General features: G+C 35.2%; 1 protein-coding gene across 1 annotated transcript in view; it reads left to right on the plus strand.

Annotated features, from left to right (window-relative positions):
• The window catches only part of UBA6 (ubiquitin like modifier activating enzyme 6), an 80,179-nt gene that overhangs the window by 13,210 nt on the left and 50,617 nt on the right, over positions 1 to 16,352 (plus strand). The window contains exons 3-6 of the mRNA XM_090266810.1: positions 9,132 to 9,226; positions 9,710 to 9,738; positions 14,935 to 15,029; positions 15,551 to 15,662. Of these exons, the coding sequence (XP_090122936.1) occupies positions 9,132 to 9,226; positions 9,710 to 9,738; positions 14,935 to 15,029; positions 15,551 to 15,662 (331 nt within the window). The remainder of the gene's footprint in view (positions 1 to 9,131; positions 9,227 to 9,709; positions 9,739 to 14,934; positions 15,030 to 15,550; positions 15,663 to 16,352) is intronic.

Below are 16,352 nucleotides of genomic sequence, written 5' to 3' on the forward strand. Positions count from 1 at the left end.
TGAATTTTTACAAACATTTTAGAATCAGCTTGTCCGTTTTATTTTTTTTTAAAAGCCTGAAGTTTTATTATGTTTGACTGTGTAGTTCAATTTGGGGGATGTTGACATTTTAACAATTGAATTTTAAGATCAATTAACGTAGTATGTCTGTCAGTTTCTTTACTCTTTCCTAGATCTTGCACAGCTGTTATCTACTTTATCCCTAAATAATTTTTATTTTTATACTATTGTATATGGTAATTTTTAAATTTCAATTTCCAGTTATTCATTACTCTTAAATTGGAACACAGTTGACTTTTGCATATTAATTGATTTTTTTTTATATCCTGCAATTTTTCGAAACTGATTTCCTAGTTCTAGTAAAGTTTTTTGTAAATTCCATAGGTTTTCTACAGTCATGTTGTTTGAAAAACAAAGAAGTTTTATTTTCTCTTTTCCAATCTGGATGCCTTTTGTTTCTTTGTCTTGCCTTACTACACTGGCTGGAAGCTCCAGTACAATACTGATCTTTGAATGGAAAACATTTATTCCTCCATGGTGGAGTATGATGTTATCTGTCAGTTTTTCATAGATACTGTTTATTAGGTTGAGGAGGTACTCTTCTATTACTAGTTTGTTTGAAGTTTTGTTTTGTTGTTGTTGGGTTTTTTTGCTGTTGTTGTTTTTTAGTCAAAATGATATCAGGTTTGCCAAACACCTTTTCTGCATTCATTGATCATATGGGTCTTTTTAGTCTTAAATGTAGTGAGTTACAAAGATGCTTTTAGAGACTTATAACACCCTTGCATTTTATTTCTAGGATAAAACCCATTCAGTCATGATGTATTTTTACGGGTGTGTGTGTGTGTGCGCATGTGAATGTGTGTGTGTTAAGATTTTTGCATCTATGTGAGGCATATTGGTGGAGTATTTTTAATGGATTTTGTCTGGTTTTGGTATTGAGATAATGTTGACCTCATAGAATCAGCTGAGGTTATTTCTTCAGATTTCTAAAAGGTTTGTATATAATTGGTATTATTTCTTTAAATTTTTAGTAGAATTCACAGTGAAGCTGTTCATCTTCGGAGTTTGTTGGAAAGTTTTTAACTACAAATTCAACATCTAATAGATATAGTGATATGCAAATAATATATTTCTTCTTGAGTGAACTTTTATAGTTTGTATCTTTCAAGGAATATGTTTGTTTATCTTAGTAGTTGAATTTAGTGGCATATAGTTGTTTTTAATATATCCTTAATATCCTTTTTAATGTTTGTGGAATATGAAATTGTTTCCTCATTTATTTCTAATATTGGTAATTATTCTGTCTACTTTTTTTTCCTGGTCATTCTGGCTAGATGTTTATTAAATTCATTGTCTTCTCAAAGAACCTGCTTTTAGTTTGTTGACTAAAATGTCATTATGTGATGCATGACTGTATACTTATATTTTTCCTATTCCAGGACATGAGTTATGTTGCCTTACATTTTACTAATACCCACAATATATTGTTTTTGGCTTAAAAATTGTTTATCTTTTTTTTTTTTTTTTTTTTTAAGCAAGAAGATAAAGAACGAATTTATCAATAAAATAATATTTTTATTTTTATTTTTTATTTTTTTTTTTTAATTTTGGTTTTTCAATTACAGTTGTCCCCTTTTCCCCCAATTTCTAAAAATTGTTTATCTTTAAAAGATATTTTAAATTAAGAAAAAAAGGGTCTTTGTATTTATTCATATTTTTGTCATTTCTTCGCAGTTCCTATTTGTATAAATTAACATTTCCATCTGGTATTATTTTCCTTTTGCCTGAGGATTTCCTTTAACATTTCTTATATTGAAGGTCTGCCAGCAATGAATTCTTTTAGCTTTTGTATGTTTAGAGAATCTTTACTCTCTTTTTTGAAATTGAATATAGAATTTTAAGTTGACAGTTTTTTGTTTCAGTACTTTAAAAATGTTGTGCCACTTAGTTCTGATTTATACTGCTTCCTGAGAGAAAGTCAACTGTCATTTTTATCTTTCCCCTGTAATAATGTGCCCCACTTTCTCTAATTACTTTTAATATTTTCTCTTCATCCCTAATTTTAAACAATTATGATATGCCTTGATGTTTTTTTCTTCCTATTTTTTGTTCTTGGCTTTGTCTGCCTTGTCTGAATTTGTTGTGTATCTGTAAAATATTTAGCCATTAGTTCTTCAAATAAACCCCGCCCCCCATTCTTCCAGTCTCTTTCAAGGATTCCAGTTTCATATATATTCAACTAAGAGAGGTCCCACCGCTCATGTATGCTCTGTTAATTTTTTTAGTCGATTTAAAAAAAAAAATTTTATTATCTTCTTTTTCCCATTACCATTTAGTCTCCTTATACCCCCTCTCCCTGCAGTCACCACACTGTTGTCCATAGTCCATTTTTTATTCATCTCTTTCATTTTGGAAAGTTTTTGTTTCTGTATATTCAAATTTGCTTCTGCAGTATTGAATCTGTTGTTAATTCCATGCAGTACTGTAGTCCCTCTCTATATCGCAGTTCACTTATCACAGCCATACTGTATCGTGGGATTTTTTAAAATATTATATTTAATCATTTATCGTGAATTTTTCATGCTATCGAGGGATTTTGCGGTACTGTATACGTATGTTAAGTTACATAGGTTTAAGAGTGTAGAATATGTTTAAGAACATAAGTAGTGTTTATAGAAGTGTGGAAAAGGTTAATAAGGGAGTGGGAAAGGTTAATGGACTGGGAACGGTATGTAAGTTTGTGGGAAGGGTTTATAAAGGTTTAAAATATATATAAATACAAAAATAAATGTAAGGTTACTACTTCACGGATTTTCACCTACCGTGGAGGGGTCTAGACTGTAATACCTGCGATAAGTGAGGGAATGTATATTTTTCATCTTAGGTTCTGTAATTTTCATCTCTAGACATTTTGCTGCTCATGCTTTCCTCTGCCTTCTTGAGCATGTGGATCATAATTATAACTGAATTTTTTTGGCTGAAATACCATCTATGTCACTTCTAGGTCTGTTCTGTTGTTGATTTTTCTATTCAATATGAGTTGTGTTTTCTGGGCCTTTGCTAAGATTTTATTTATTTATTTTTAGAGAGAAGAGAAGGGAGAAAGAGAGGGAAAGAAATATCATTGTATGGTTGCCTCTTGCATGCCCACAAATAGGGACCTGGCCCGCAACCCAGGCGTGTGCCCTGACTGGGAATTGAACTGGCGACTCTTTGGTTCACAGGCCAGCACTCAATCCACTGAGCCACACCAGCCAGGGCCATTCCTGGTAAATTTTTAACGTATGCCAGATATTGTGAATTTTACTTTTTTGGGTGCTGGATAATTTTGAATTCCTTTAAATATTCTGAAGTTTTGTCAGGGACTCAGTTAAGTTACTTGAAAACAATTTTATTTTTTCAGGACTTGCTTTTTAGCTTTGTTAGGTGAGGCCAGCAGTCTTAAATCTGGGACTAAATTTCCCCCCCTACTGAGTGATATTGTTCAGGTTGTTCTTTTCCCCTGCTTGAGGTGGTTTCATCATATGCCTATGCTAATCTTACTTAGCTGATGCATGACTCAAGGAGAACCTTATACAGCTCTCTGGTGCTCTCTGTGTTCATCTCTCTGCTTGCAAATTCTAGCCTCCTTGAATTCACAGCCCTGTTCAAGAAGGCCAACAGGCTCAATCTGGGTTTCCCTCCCTGCACTGCAGCCGGGGCAGTCATAAAGCTTACCTTACTTGCTTTTCTTCTCTGAGATTACTGTTCTGAGTTATCTATTGTCTAGTAACTGAAATCTGTTGTTCCATTTATATTTTCCAGTTTTCATTTCAGGCAGGAAGAGGATATACCTGGTTTCTGTTAATTCACCTTGGCCAGAAGTAGAAGTCTTATGCATATATTATGTATCTCTTATATGCCATTCTTTTTCATGTTTTTCTTTTTTCAGGCATAGGATTCTTTTCCTTTTTGATTAATTTTTTAAACTCTTGTTAAGTCTTCAGAATTTAATTTGGGTGAACCTCATTTGCAAAGCTTTCCATGACCTCTACTAATAGAGATAATTATTTCCTCTTCTGTTGTGCTTAATAATGAATTATTTATCTCATTTCCAATAATATGTCACAGGCATTCTGCTATTTTATATATTTTATCTAACTTTAAACCTCATAGTACCATATGAGGATATGAGGTTGTGGCTTTTATGGTCCCCATAGTGTGTCAGTGCCTGGCTTGAAATAGATACGTTAATAAATTTATGAATGCATGATCAAGATAATTGAAGTACATCCAGAAGAAAGTGATTAGAGTGTTGAGGGGGACTCAAAGTGATGTCATTTTGGAATTGTTTAAGGAACTGGAGATGTTTAGCCTGGAGAAAGAAGACTTTGGAACCTGAGTACCATCTTCAAATGTTTGGAGGGCTGTCACATTGAAGAGGGATTAAATGAGTTCCCTATGGCCCCAAGGAGGTAAAATTAGGCCTAGTTGGTGAAATCTATAGGGAGACATTGTGTCCTCATGAAAGAGAGAATCTTCAATAAATAGGGCTCTCAAAAAGTAGAGTAGATAGCCTTGGTACTTTCTTTTTACTAGGTACAATCTCTGATTTGTTGCATATCCACTCAGTAGAGTCAGCAGCAATGTAACAATGCTGAACTTGAAGTTATACTCTAGGCTCTTTAAATCCCATCTGTACTACTTACTAACATATGAACTTCATTGGATCTAAGTTTTAATTGCAGAGTGTCCGACATTGCCTAGCACAAAGTAGGCACTTAATTAGTATCCTTATTCTTGGTGGCCAAACATTGAAAAGACATTTTTGATTTTCAAAGGTGATTTAGGTAACAAGAAACATTCTGAGAATACATGGTTCTTTGGAAAATCTTGGTTCATAGATACTAATTTATTCTATTGTGTTCATAGATATTTATTTTATTGTCTTGTATGTTCTTTGTCATTTATAACCACACTTAAGCCATGGCTATTCATTATTTGCCTAAGTAAGCTTAAAAATAAATTTTGAGGGCAAGTTGGAGATAAAAGCATATTTTTTAGTGTAGTTCTTATGACTGTGAACATAGAATAATTCAAGTCCTCTGCTTATTAGAGCATACAAGTGTTGTTCTTGTGTGCCAATTCATTTATTTCGTTAATTTAGCAAATTGTTTTTGTGTGTCTATAATATGCCAAGCCCTATTAGTCACTGGGGGTACAGTTGTAAATAAGGCAAAGCTCCTGCATAATGAGTCTACAGTCTTTTAGGAAAAAAAATAGACAAATAGTGAAAATACACTATAATGTTATAATAGATTGAATGTAGAGTGTTATGGATGTACGTAAAAGATGTTCCAACACTGTCTTGGGAAAGGTACGGGGTATCTGGTGAAGCATCATGGGAGGAAAGCAATATATAAGCTGAGATCTGAGGACCAGAAAGAATTATTCAGGCATAAAATTCTGGGGGAGAGGAATACTCCAGAAAAATATCTACCAAACAAAGAGAACATACCACATTTGGAGAACTGGAAACCTTTGGTACATCTGGAACATAATGTTTGGTAGAGGGATGACAAAAGATGAGAACTAAAGAGTCAAGCAGAGCCTAGATTATGAACGACCACCTGACTAATGTTAGAATCTAGACTTTATCATAAGTGAAATAGGAAACCAGTGGAGTTTTTAAAACAGAAGAATGATTTGACCAGATTTGTACTTCAGAAAGATCATTCATCTTTCTTAGTAGGATGTTAATAGGCAATAATGTAAAACTGAAAAATCAAGAAATAAAAGTATAAACAGGTTATTGAGAAATAAAGGGGTAACTATTAGAAGAAATAACTGGAAGGATTGAGAGCAGTTGTCCTTGGGTAATGGGAATTAGGGTAGAGAAGAGTAAATCCCGGGAACTGATTTTTTTCCCTCCTATAAATCACTGTAGAGTAATTTTACTTTTCTTAATATACTTGCAGTATAGCGTAGTGGTTAAGAGTATGGATAATAAGACCAGACTGCTGGGGTTGAATCTTGCGCCACTGTTTATAAGTTACTTAACTTCCCTTTGCTTAAGTTTTCTCTCTGTAAAAGTGGGAATAATAATAGAACTTATCCCTAGCATTTTTGTAAGGATTAAATGAGTTAATACAAGTAATACACTAAAATAATGTTTGGTGCATAGTAAACACTCAGTTGTCGTCGTTGGCAGCCGTCCGTCTCGAGAGACGATGGTGTAGCTTCTAAAGAGTCTATCTGCACCGCCGAGAATGGCTGTGCAGTCCGACTCGGGAGTGACACGGTATCTGTCTCCTCCCGTGTTGAATCGACATCTTGCGATGACGCTGGAGTGTCCTCTCCAGGGAAGCTGAAGCTACAGAGCCTGGGCAGGGTGATATGGAGGGTCTGCTGTTGCCCATGCAGCAGACCCCCCCTCTCTTCGCAGCTGAAGGGTCCAAGGGAAAGACGGAGTCGATACAGCTTGGCTTCAGGTGCGCCGCAGGAGTTGCCGGTGTTGACTACAACGTCAAACCGCCTTAGGGACTCCGGCTCCGGATTTTCTGTCGGGGTTTACTCCCTTAGCCTTTCCCCTGAAGAGGTATGCCGCAAGGCAGCGGAGGGTTTTTGGAGTCAGAGTTTTCCTTCTCTGATGTGCCCTGACTGGAAGATCGAACCAGCGACACTTAGCTCGCAGGCCGACGCTCAATCCACTGAGCCAAACCAGCCAGGGCTAAACACTCAGTAAGTATTAAATATCAGCACTATTCAGGCATTGATGTACAAGGAGAATAAACAAATTTACAATTGTAAGCAGGAGATTTTTTTAAATGTTGCTTTTAGTAATCAATAAAACAAGCAGACAAAAAAATGAGAACAGGTTTAGATTTCATCATTGTGATTGTTCAAGTTAATCTAAAGCATATGTAAAGAATGTTTTATGTAACAGCTGTAGCATATACATTTTTTCAAGAACACATGGAACACTTGTAAAATTGACCAAAGAAATCTTCAAATATTAAAGAGTGAAATCATAGATTGTGATGTCTATTCACTGCTTTTAATCTAGAAGTTAACACAAAAGATAACTAGAAAATTACCCATAACATCAGAAATTTAATATATACTTTAAATTAACCCATAAGGCAAAATAATCATAATTAAAATTGGAAAACAATAATAAAAGTACTGTATCACAATTTGGGATGCTGTTTGAGATCAAAGTCTTACATGTGTATTTTAGAAAAGAAAACTTGAATATAATGAGTTTTTATTTCAGGAAACTAGGAAAAAAGAAAACAGAGGAATAGAATTAATTAGCATAGAAAACATTTCAAAGGCCATGTTTGCAGACACCAGCCAGAGGCTAGGCCTGTAAGCAGGCTAAAGTTCAGGCATGCTATAACTTTTCCCTTCACATTAAGGATGTGAAACTAAGGGGACTCTGATAGATTTCCAGGAAGGGAGAGTAAATTGATGCATCTACTGTGGAAAACAGTTTGGCATTATCTAATAAAGTTAACCCTGCATTTTCTCTCTAGCATATGCAGTATAGAAACTACCACACATGTGTACCAGGAGACATATGAGAATGCTTGTGGACTTGTTATTGGCAACTGTTCAAAATTGTAGAATAACTAAATTATGGTATAATACAATAGAATTATACAATACAATAGAATACACCAGAAATGAAAAGGAACAGCTACACATTGATGTGAATATATCTTATAAATATAATTTCATTCAAAAGAAGCAAGACACAGAAGAAGACATTCAAAATGATCCTATATATAAACTTCCAAAACAGACAAAACTTAAATATATTGTTCAGGGGTACACAAAAAGGGTGGTAAGACTATATAATACACTGTTTCATATATATCAAAGTAAGTGTTCAATAAATATTTGATGAATAAATGAATAGTTTTTATCTGAAATTAATTGTGAATACCAATTTCAAAAGGAAAAGTTAGGTTTTATTATATTTTCCAGGGAATAAGGAAAGATAAAGATAGCTTGTGTTTAAAAAAATTTTTTCTGACTAAACAAGAAACCTCTTTTCAGACTTTTATTGATGTAAATAGCTGAAATATGGAAATTAAATAAATACCTATATATTAAACAGACATACATTAAGTGTGTGTGTCGGGGGGTGGGAGGGAGGGAATTCCAAAGTATTACTTTCAACCCAAAGGGTTCTGGAATTATTATTTATACTGAACTAATCTGTTGAATTATTCTCACAAGAATCCATTGGAAGGCCCTGGCTGGGTAGCTCAGTTAATTAGAGCATTGTCCCAATACACTGAAATTGGGGTTCCATCCCTTGATCAGGGCACATACAAGAATCACCCAATGAATGCATTAATAAGTAGAACAACAAATTGCTACTTGTCTCTCTGTCTCTCTTTCTCTTTCACTGTCTCTGTCTTTCTCTTTCCCCCCCTCCCTCTCTCTCCTGTCCCTCCCCCCCAAAAACCAATAAATAAAAATGTTTTTAAAGTGACCCCCCCAAAAAAATAATCCCTTGGAATCTCCATTATCTTCAAAAACTGTTGTAGTCACTGTTTTTTCACATACACTCTTACTACTGGCTTTATTACTGTATTTTACTTTAAAAGTTGCCAGTGTGTATTTTCTGAAATTCCCATCCTGATACTAACCTGTGGCTGTTAGTATCAGGTGACTTAACAAGGTCCTTTAGAGGTATACTTTATGGGATTTTATAGTTAATATTTGAACACTGCTTAAATTTAAATCATCCAAGAAGGGAACCAATTGTCGGCTTCAGGAATTCTGTGTACAGTGAAAATGTCGAACTCAAATGCCTACAGTGGCCACTGAGGTAATAAATGAGAGAAGCAGAATGGGAACTGTGGCAAGTCTGGAGCACGCAGTCCTACCAAACCTCCTGCTCAACTCCATCTGTCTGTTGCCATGAGGGAATGTGGACTTTGGTGCCAAATCTTCTAATTTTTCAAAATGTGTCTTATATTTAGCAATTAATTCAGAAAATTTAAACACTATGCAAGTGATCTAAAACAAGTCTGTGGACAGAATCTAGTTGCCAGGTTGTTTGCAAACAACTTTAAAGGAGTATATAATTTTGATGAAGTAATTTGTTGTTGTTCCTTGTGTTTTACATACAGTCGACAGAGGTACGTTCTTGGGGACACAGCAATGCAGAAGATGGCCAAGTCTCATGTTTTCTTAAGTGGTATGGGTGGTCTTGGTTTGGAAATCGGTAAGCAGTAATTTTTATTCATAATTGTATATGACATTTTTGAGCAACATTATTTAAATATTTAACACCTTTCTCATGTATTACTTCTGTAAAGAAAATTAGATCCAAAACCTTGATCAAATTTAGTTTTGATTTCTTGGCAGGACTACTTCACAATACTGTCATATCCTTCTACAGGGAACCAGTAGTGACTCTTGGTTCTCTTTTTGTGGTGTTAATAGCCATTAATGACCATTCTCTGTGTTCCTTAATTCATTATGGTAGAGCACACATACATATAGTCATAAAAATACACTAAAATGTTAACAGTGATTATCTCAGTATGATATAATTATGGAAAAAATTTTTTTTTCTTTTATTGTTCATCTGTATCTTCTTAAAGACTCTTATATTTCTTATGTAGTAGAAAGTTAAAATTAGAGATGTACCCAAGCTCCATGAAGAGATTTCTATTATATATTTCTTTTTCTTTTTTCTTTATAGCCAAGAATCTTGTTCTTGCAGGAATTAAGGTAAGTTAGTAAATGTACCTGGCAAGAAGAATTACTTGTTATGAACTCTATTGTTATTTATTTATTTATTTATTTATTTATTTATTTGCTTTTCAGTAGTAGTAATATTGTTTACACTTTGACCTAATTATTACATTTTTATTTAGTAGCAAAATTGTTTTAATTCTCTGCTTGACTCTTATAGAAAACTATATTGTAGAAAAAATTCTTAAATTACACAAAAACAGAATAGTTTTAGCAAAACCTCATGTACCCATCATGCAGCAACAATTACCAGCTCCTAGCCACATTTAAATTTGTTTCATGTATCTCCTTCCCATTCCCCACTGCCCCCATTATCAAATTGTTTTTTTAAATATTTTATTGATTATGCTGTTAACAGTTGTCCCATTTTTTTCCCTTTGTACCCCTCTGCCCAATACCCCCCTTCCCTCCAGCAATCCCACCCCCTATACTACTCTTAACATCCCCCTACCTATTTTGTTCTTACCAGTTACGCTTCTGAATCCTTGCACCATTTCCCCATTTCTTCCCCCACCCCTTCCCATTCCCTTCCCCTCTCCTCTTCCCCCTCCCAGCTGATAACCCTCCAGATGACCCCTATGTCTATGATTCTGTTCCTATTCTGGTTGTTTGCTTAGTTTATTTTTGTTTTTATTTTTTAGATTCGGTTATTGAGTTCTGAGTTTGTTATCATTTTAATGTTCATAGTTTTAATCTTCTTTTTCTTAAATAAGTCCCTTTAACATTTCACATAGTGAGGACTTGGTGATAATGAACCCCTTTAGCTTTACCTTGTCTGGGAAGCACTTTATCTGCCCTTCCATTCTAAATGAGAGCTTTCCTGGGTAGAATAATCTTGGTTGTAGGTCCTTGGTTTTCATCACTTTGAATACTTCTTGCCAATCCCTTCTTGTCTGCAAAGTTTCTTTTGAGAAATCGGCTGATAGACTTGTAGGGACCCTTTTGTAGGTAACTCTCTTCTTTTCTCTTGCTGCTTTTAAGATTCTCTTTATCTTTAGCCTTTGGCATTTTAATTATGATGTGTCTTGGTGTGGTCCTCTTTGCATGTAGCTTATGTGGGATTCTCTGTGCTTCCTGGACTTGTATGTCTATTTCCTTTGCCAAATTTGAAAAGTTTTCCTGTATTATTTTTTCACATAAGTTTTCAATTTCTTGCTCTTCTTCTTATCCTTCTCATACCCCTATGATTTGGATGTTGGCATGTTTAAAATTGTACGAGAGGTTCCTAAACCTCTCCTCATATTTTTCAATTCTTGTTTCCTCATTCTGTACTGGTTAACTGTTTATTTCTTTTTTATGTTGCAGATCATTGATTTGAACCCTAGTTTCCTCTCCTTCACCATTGGTTTCATGTGGATTTTCCTTTCATTTCACTTAGCATAGCCTTCACTTCTTCCTTCATGCATTTGCCATATTCAAGCATATCTGTCAAGTCTGTGAGCATCGTTATCACCAGGGTTTTGAATTCTGCGTCTGTTAGGTTGGCTATCTCCTCATCACTTAGTCCTCACTCTGGAACCTTGATCTGTTCCCTCGTTTGAGCCATACTTCTCTGTCTCCTCAACTTGACAGCCTCCTGTGTTTGCCTCTGTGCCTTAAGTAGAGCTGTTGAACCTGTTACGTTGTAAGGGGCAGAGCCTTAGGTTATTGTCAGGAAAGGGCAACCCATTTCACCACATTGTGGTGCTGTATGTGGGGGAGGGGTCTGAGGGAACAATGTCACTTGCTCAGGACTTGCCCCTTTTCCAAGCACTTCTCCCACTTGCCATATGGGACTGGCACCTCTCTAGCTGTTACCCTGGTTGTGGTTCCCAGAGTGGGGTCGATGTTCTAGGACTGCGGGGGTCCTCTAAACAAACAGACTTTGCTAAGAGACTGGCAGTTTCCTCCTCCACCCCAGCCCCCACTGCTTTTCACAGTCAGAAGCAATGAGGCTTTATTTTCCCCAGTGCTGGAACTGTGAGCTGCATGGTCTGGTCTGGTGCTGGGAGCGCTCCTCAGGTGTCCCTCCCTACTTTTGTTAAATGTGTGACTGCGCTTTCCACCAGCTGGCCACAGCCACTGTCGCTGCTGCTGTCACCACACAATATTCTGCTTGTCCCAGCTCCACCCCTCCTACCTGTCTGGATGGGTATTTCTTCTTTATATCTTTGTTAGACTTCCGTGCAGCTCGATTTTCTGGAACTTCTCGTTGTCTCCAGCTTTGAGGTAGTTGTATTCCTTCTTAGTTGTGGAGTGAGACGCAGCATGTCTACCTACGCCACATCTTGGCTGGAAGTCCCCAAATTCTTTTTGTGTCATATCATCCTTAAATATTTTAGTATATAGCTCTAAAAGATAGGGTGTCTTGGAAATACAACCAGAGTATCATTTTCACACCTAAAAAATATTTCTTAATTTTATTGTATTAGTTATCTATTGTGGCAAAATAAATTACCCAAAACTTAGAACTTCAACAACAAACAGCACCTATATTAATTTCTGTCGGTCAGGAATCAGGCACAATTTAGCTGGTTCCTCTGTTTGACGGTCTCTAACAAGGCTCTAGTCAAGATATGGCAGGGCCTCTAGTCATCTTAAGGTTAGGGTAGGGATCTGCTTTTCAAGGTCACCCAGTTACTGGCAGGACTCAGTAGCAAAGTTGTGCCACTTCACTTTCCACCTCAGTTCTTTGCTGGCTGTTGATCAGAGGTCACTCTTGGTTCCTTGCCATGTAGCCCTCTCTATAGGGCAGTTTATATAATCAGAGTAAGCTAGCAAGAAGACAAGAAAGGGAAAGTTCTAGAAAGACAAATCGGTCTTTTGCAACCTAATCTCAGAAGGGACATTTCATTACCTATGCTGTATTCCTTAAAAGCAGGTCACAAGGTTAAAAAAAAAAAAATCTAGCATACTCAAAGGGAGGGAATTACACAAAGGCCTGAATACCAGGAAGTGAGAATTATTGGAGTCATCTTAGAAGTGTGCCTGCCACAATCAATAAATATCTAATTACAGCTAAGATTTTCCCAATTACCTTATGAGATGTAAAAAAATTTTGTGTTCTAATCGGGATCCAAGTAAAGTTGATACACTAAAGTTGGTTTCTCTTGATCTGTAGATTTCCCTTTCCTGATTTTTTTATTGTGATTTACTTGTTAAGAAACTAAGTTCTTTATCACATGTAACTGTACTTCTGTATTTCCTATAAACTGGTAATTTCAAAGGGAGACCCCAAAAATCCAGAATTATCTTCTGCAAGGCAGACCCCTTGTAGTACAGGCTTCTCGTCTAGGTAAGTGTTCTAGGAACCCATCTGTATCAGTGTACCAACTGGCATTGTCGTGAGAGGCTGCTGTTCAGCTTCAGTTAATTTTTTGAAGGCTTTTTCAACATGTTTGCCTGTTTCATAATGGGTCATTTACAAGTGCACCACACTGGGTGTTCAGCAATTTTTAACCAAAAAATGGCATGACCCCCCATGCCCCACCCTCCCTATTCACCCGATCTCTCTCTGAGCAATTTTTTTTTTTGTTTCCCAGATGAAAAAAGTCCTCAAAGGGAAACATTTACCTGATGTGAAACAGGTGAAAAAAATAAAATAAAAATGTAGGAATACCAAAAGGCATCAAAATTGTCAAGTTCAGAAATTGTTTTGAGCAGTGAAAAAATGTCTCAATAGATACATTGCAATGAAATGGAGAGTACTTTGAAGGTTACTGAAGTTTAAACATGTAAGAACAAATAACAGTTTTTTATAAATTTTGGGGTTTTTTGGGGTCCCCCTTTTGTGTATTTAGACAATCGGATTTATATTTGATCTTATGGTGCCGCTACTTCACAGGTGATATTGTGTTCTCCCATCAGGAAGAAATAATATTCTGTTGTCTCTCTTTTTGTGGTTATTACTAGCTATTACAGATTATTACCTAGATTCATTTATTTATTAGGGACAGTGATACTCTAATTCTTAATCATTTTTCCTTATTAGCTGGAGTGGTATTTTAGAAAGAAAATTTTTTGTTCATTACATATTTGGTTCCACTAAAGTGTATATATATGAGAAGTAGGATAAATATTTGATTTTTTCCCCCTTTATCAGTTTTCAGATTGGTGGTTTTCTCTCATCCCCCAACAGCGGCCAGTGAACTTGTGCGTGTGTGTGTGTGTGTGTATGCGTGTATATGTGAACATTCCAGTAAACTTATTGACTTAAACATATTTGTTATTATTCTCATTGATGCCCAAATTGTTTTATTGTTGCTTTTGGGGATCTTCTTCAAGTTCTTGAGTCCTTTAGCACACCCCAGAATCTTTGTCACTGATTGTAAAGTTTTTTTCAGTATAACAATTCCAATATTATTAATTAATAATAATATGATTATTATTGAGAACAGTTTAAGGTTTGTTTGTTTTTTCTTAATATTTAGAATATATCCTATCTGGATTTGTCAGATAAATTAATGGATTTTTAAGTCACTTTAAATAATTCTTTTGTGTAGTTATGCAACAAATTCAGTAGATAGCTTTGTCCATTTATTTGCTTTGGATGTTTAGGGATTGCTTTTTTAATTTAACTGAGTATTAATATGTGAGACAAATAATTCAAAGTCAGATTTATAAAACAAAGTATATTCAGATAAGTGTAGCTTCTCTGTATCCTATTCTCTCCTTTTCTTACTAGGTCACCCCCGTTTTTCCTCTGTTTTTAAATATAAGCAACAGTCTTTTTCTATTACAAATAGTGCTTCAGTCAGTACTCATACATGTCTTTTTGTACTTTTCCCAGTATGTCTATGGGATAGATTTTTTTGCGGGGGGTGAGGGGATAGATTTTTAAAGGCAGGATTGCTGTATCAAAGTAATCTTTGAACATGGAACATTTAAAAATGTTTGTTTATGTTAATTTTTAGAATTTTTGTATGTTAATTTATATAAATGCTACTTTTCCTAAATTTAGTATCTCTTACTCTTTGAAGTAGTTTCTGTAAATTTTTCTGAGTTCCCAGATATGTATAGTTATTACGTCTGTAAATAGATCTAATTGACATCCTTTCTAATTCTTAAGCCTTTATTTACATTCTGTTGTCTAATTACACAAGACCATATTTTAATATAATGTAAATAGTATTGGCAATAGTGAACATCCTTGTCTTATTCTTGAATTTAACAGATATTTTCTTCTTTTTGGAGGCACTTACAATTCATGATGTACAAAAATGCCAAGCATGGGATCTAGGAACGAACTTCTTTCTCTGTGAAGATGATGTTGTTAATATGAGAAACAGGTAGAGATAAGATATTTTAATGTATTATCATAGGATTTTTTTTTTTATTCTTGCAGTTACCTAAAATGTTATCTGTTTCTAATCATGGTTTGACTCATCACTATAAAGTTATGCTACCATCAATAAATAAGTATTGACATGTACTTATTCAATTACTTATATTTGTCAAATTTTTGATACATTTATATTGCTACCTGGGAATGAATTTCTTTAAGATTTTTAAAGGAGGGCTTTATTATTGCTGAATCGCCAGAAGACTTAAAAGAGTTTGGTGCCCGAAAGAGTTTGGGTACCCTTTGAAATTGTGTCTTACTGGGAATACAACAGTATGCTCATTCTCAAGATTGTGTAGTGATCTATAAATATGAATAAGTCTCAGCTTCTTTCTTCTAGTTCATTGTGTCCATTGAAATTTTGTAACATTCAGATTTCTCTGATGTCTCCAAAATATTCAAGTTTGAGAGATTGAGTATATTGAACAAAAGAATACTAAAGGTTTTTTTGTTTTTGTTTTTTTTTAGGGCTGATGCTGTTCTTCAGCGTATTACAGAACTGAATCCATACGTTCATGTCACATCATCTTCTGTTCCTTTAAATGACACCACAGATCTTTCCTTCTTAGATAAATACCAGGTTGGTGTTCCATTTTATATTAATGGTATTGACAGATTTCAAGGCAAATCATTAAGTATTAATGTGATATAACTAATGTAAAGTAGTCTGTTGAACAGAACAAGATTTCAGGACAAAAGACTTCTTTTAAAATAGTATTTTTCAAATGCTTTGTTTTAGGTAAAGGGCCCATGAACCTCTGACAAAACAATTATATCAGTTAGCTATTTTCACAGTAATGTGCTTTAAAAAATACCCAAAACTCAGTGGTTTATAGCAACATACATTTCATCCTCTCTTATGTATTTGCATGTCCATTGGACTTCAGCTGTTCTAGGCTAAACTTGAACTCCACAGTCTGGGTTCTGCTCCATCTGCCTCTCTTCTGGGACCAGAAGGCTACCTAAGACATGGTCTCATACCAGTAGCAGAAATGCCGAGGGGCAGGTCCAACCATACAAGCATATGTCAGGCCTCTGTTTGCATTACTTCCATTAATAATACATTAGCCAAAGCAAGTTGCCTGGTCAGACCTGAAGTCAAGGAGCCACAGACTACACTCCTCTCTTCCTAAGGCCATGGTATATAATTTGATTACAGAAAAGTTAAAAAATGTGGATCTACCTTAGATAAACTTAAATAATAAAAATTCTCAGCACTGCAAATGTTCTAAAAATGACTAGGTTGATCCAGAATTTCTGTTTTTAAATT

The sequence above is a fragment of the Furipterus horrens genome, unplaced genomic scaffold (assembly GCF_987537825.1).
Source record: "Furipterus horrens unplaced genomic scaffold, mFurHor1.1.pri manual_scaffold_2, whole genome shotgun sequence".
Taxonomy (NCBI): Eukaryota; Metazoa; Chordata; class Mammalia; order Chiroptera; family Furipteridae; genus Furipterus; species Furipterus horrens.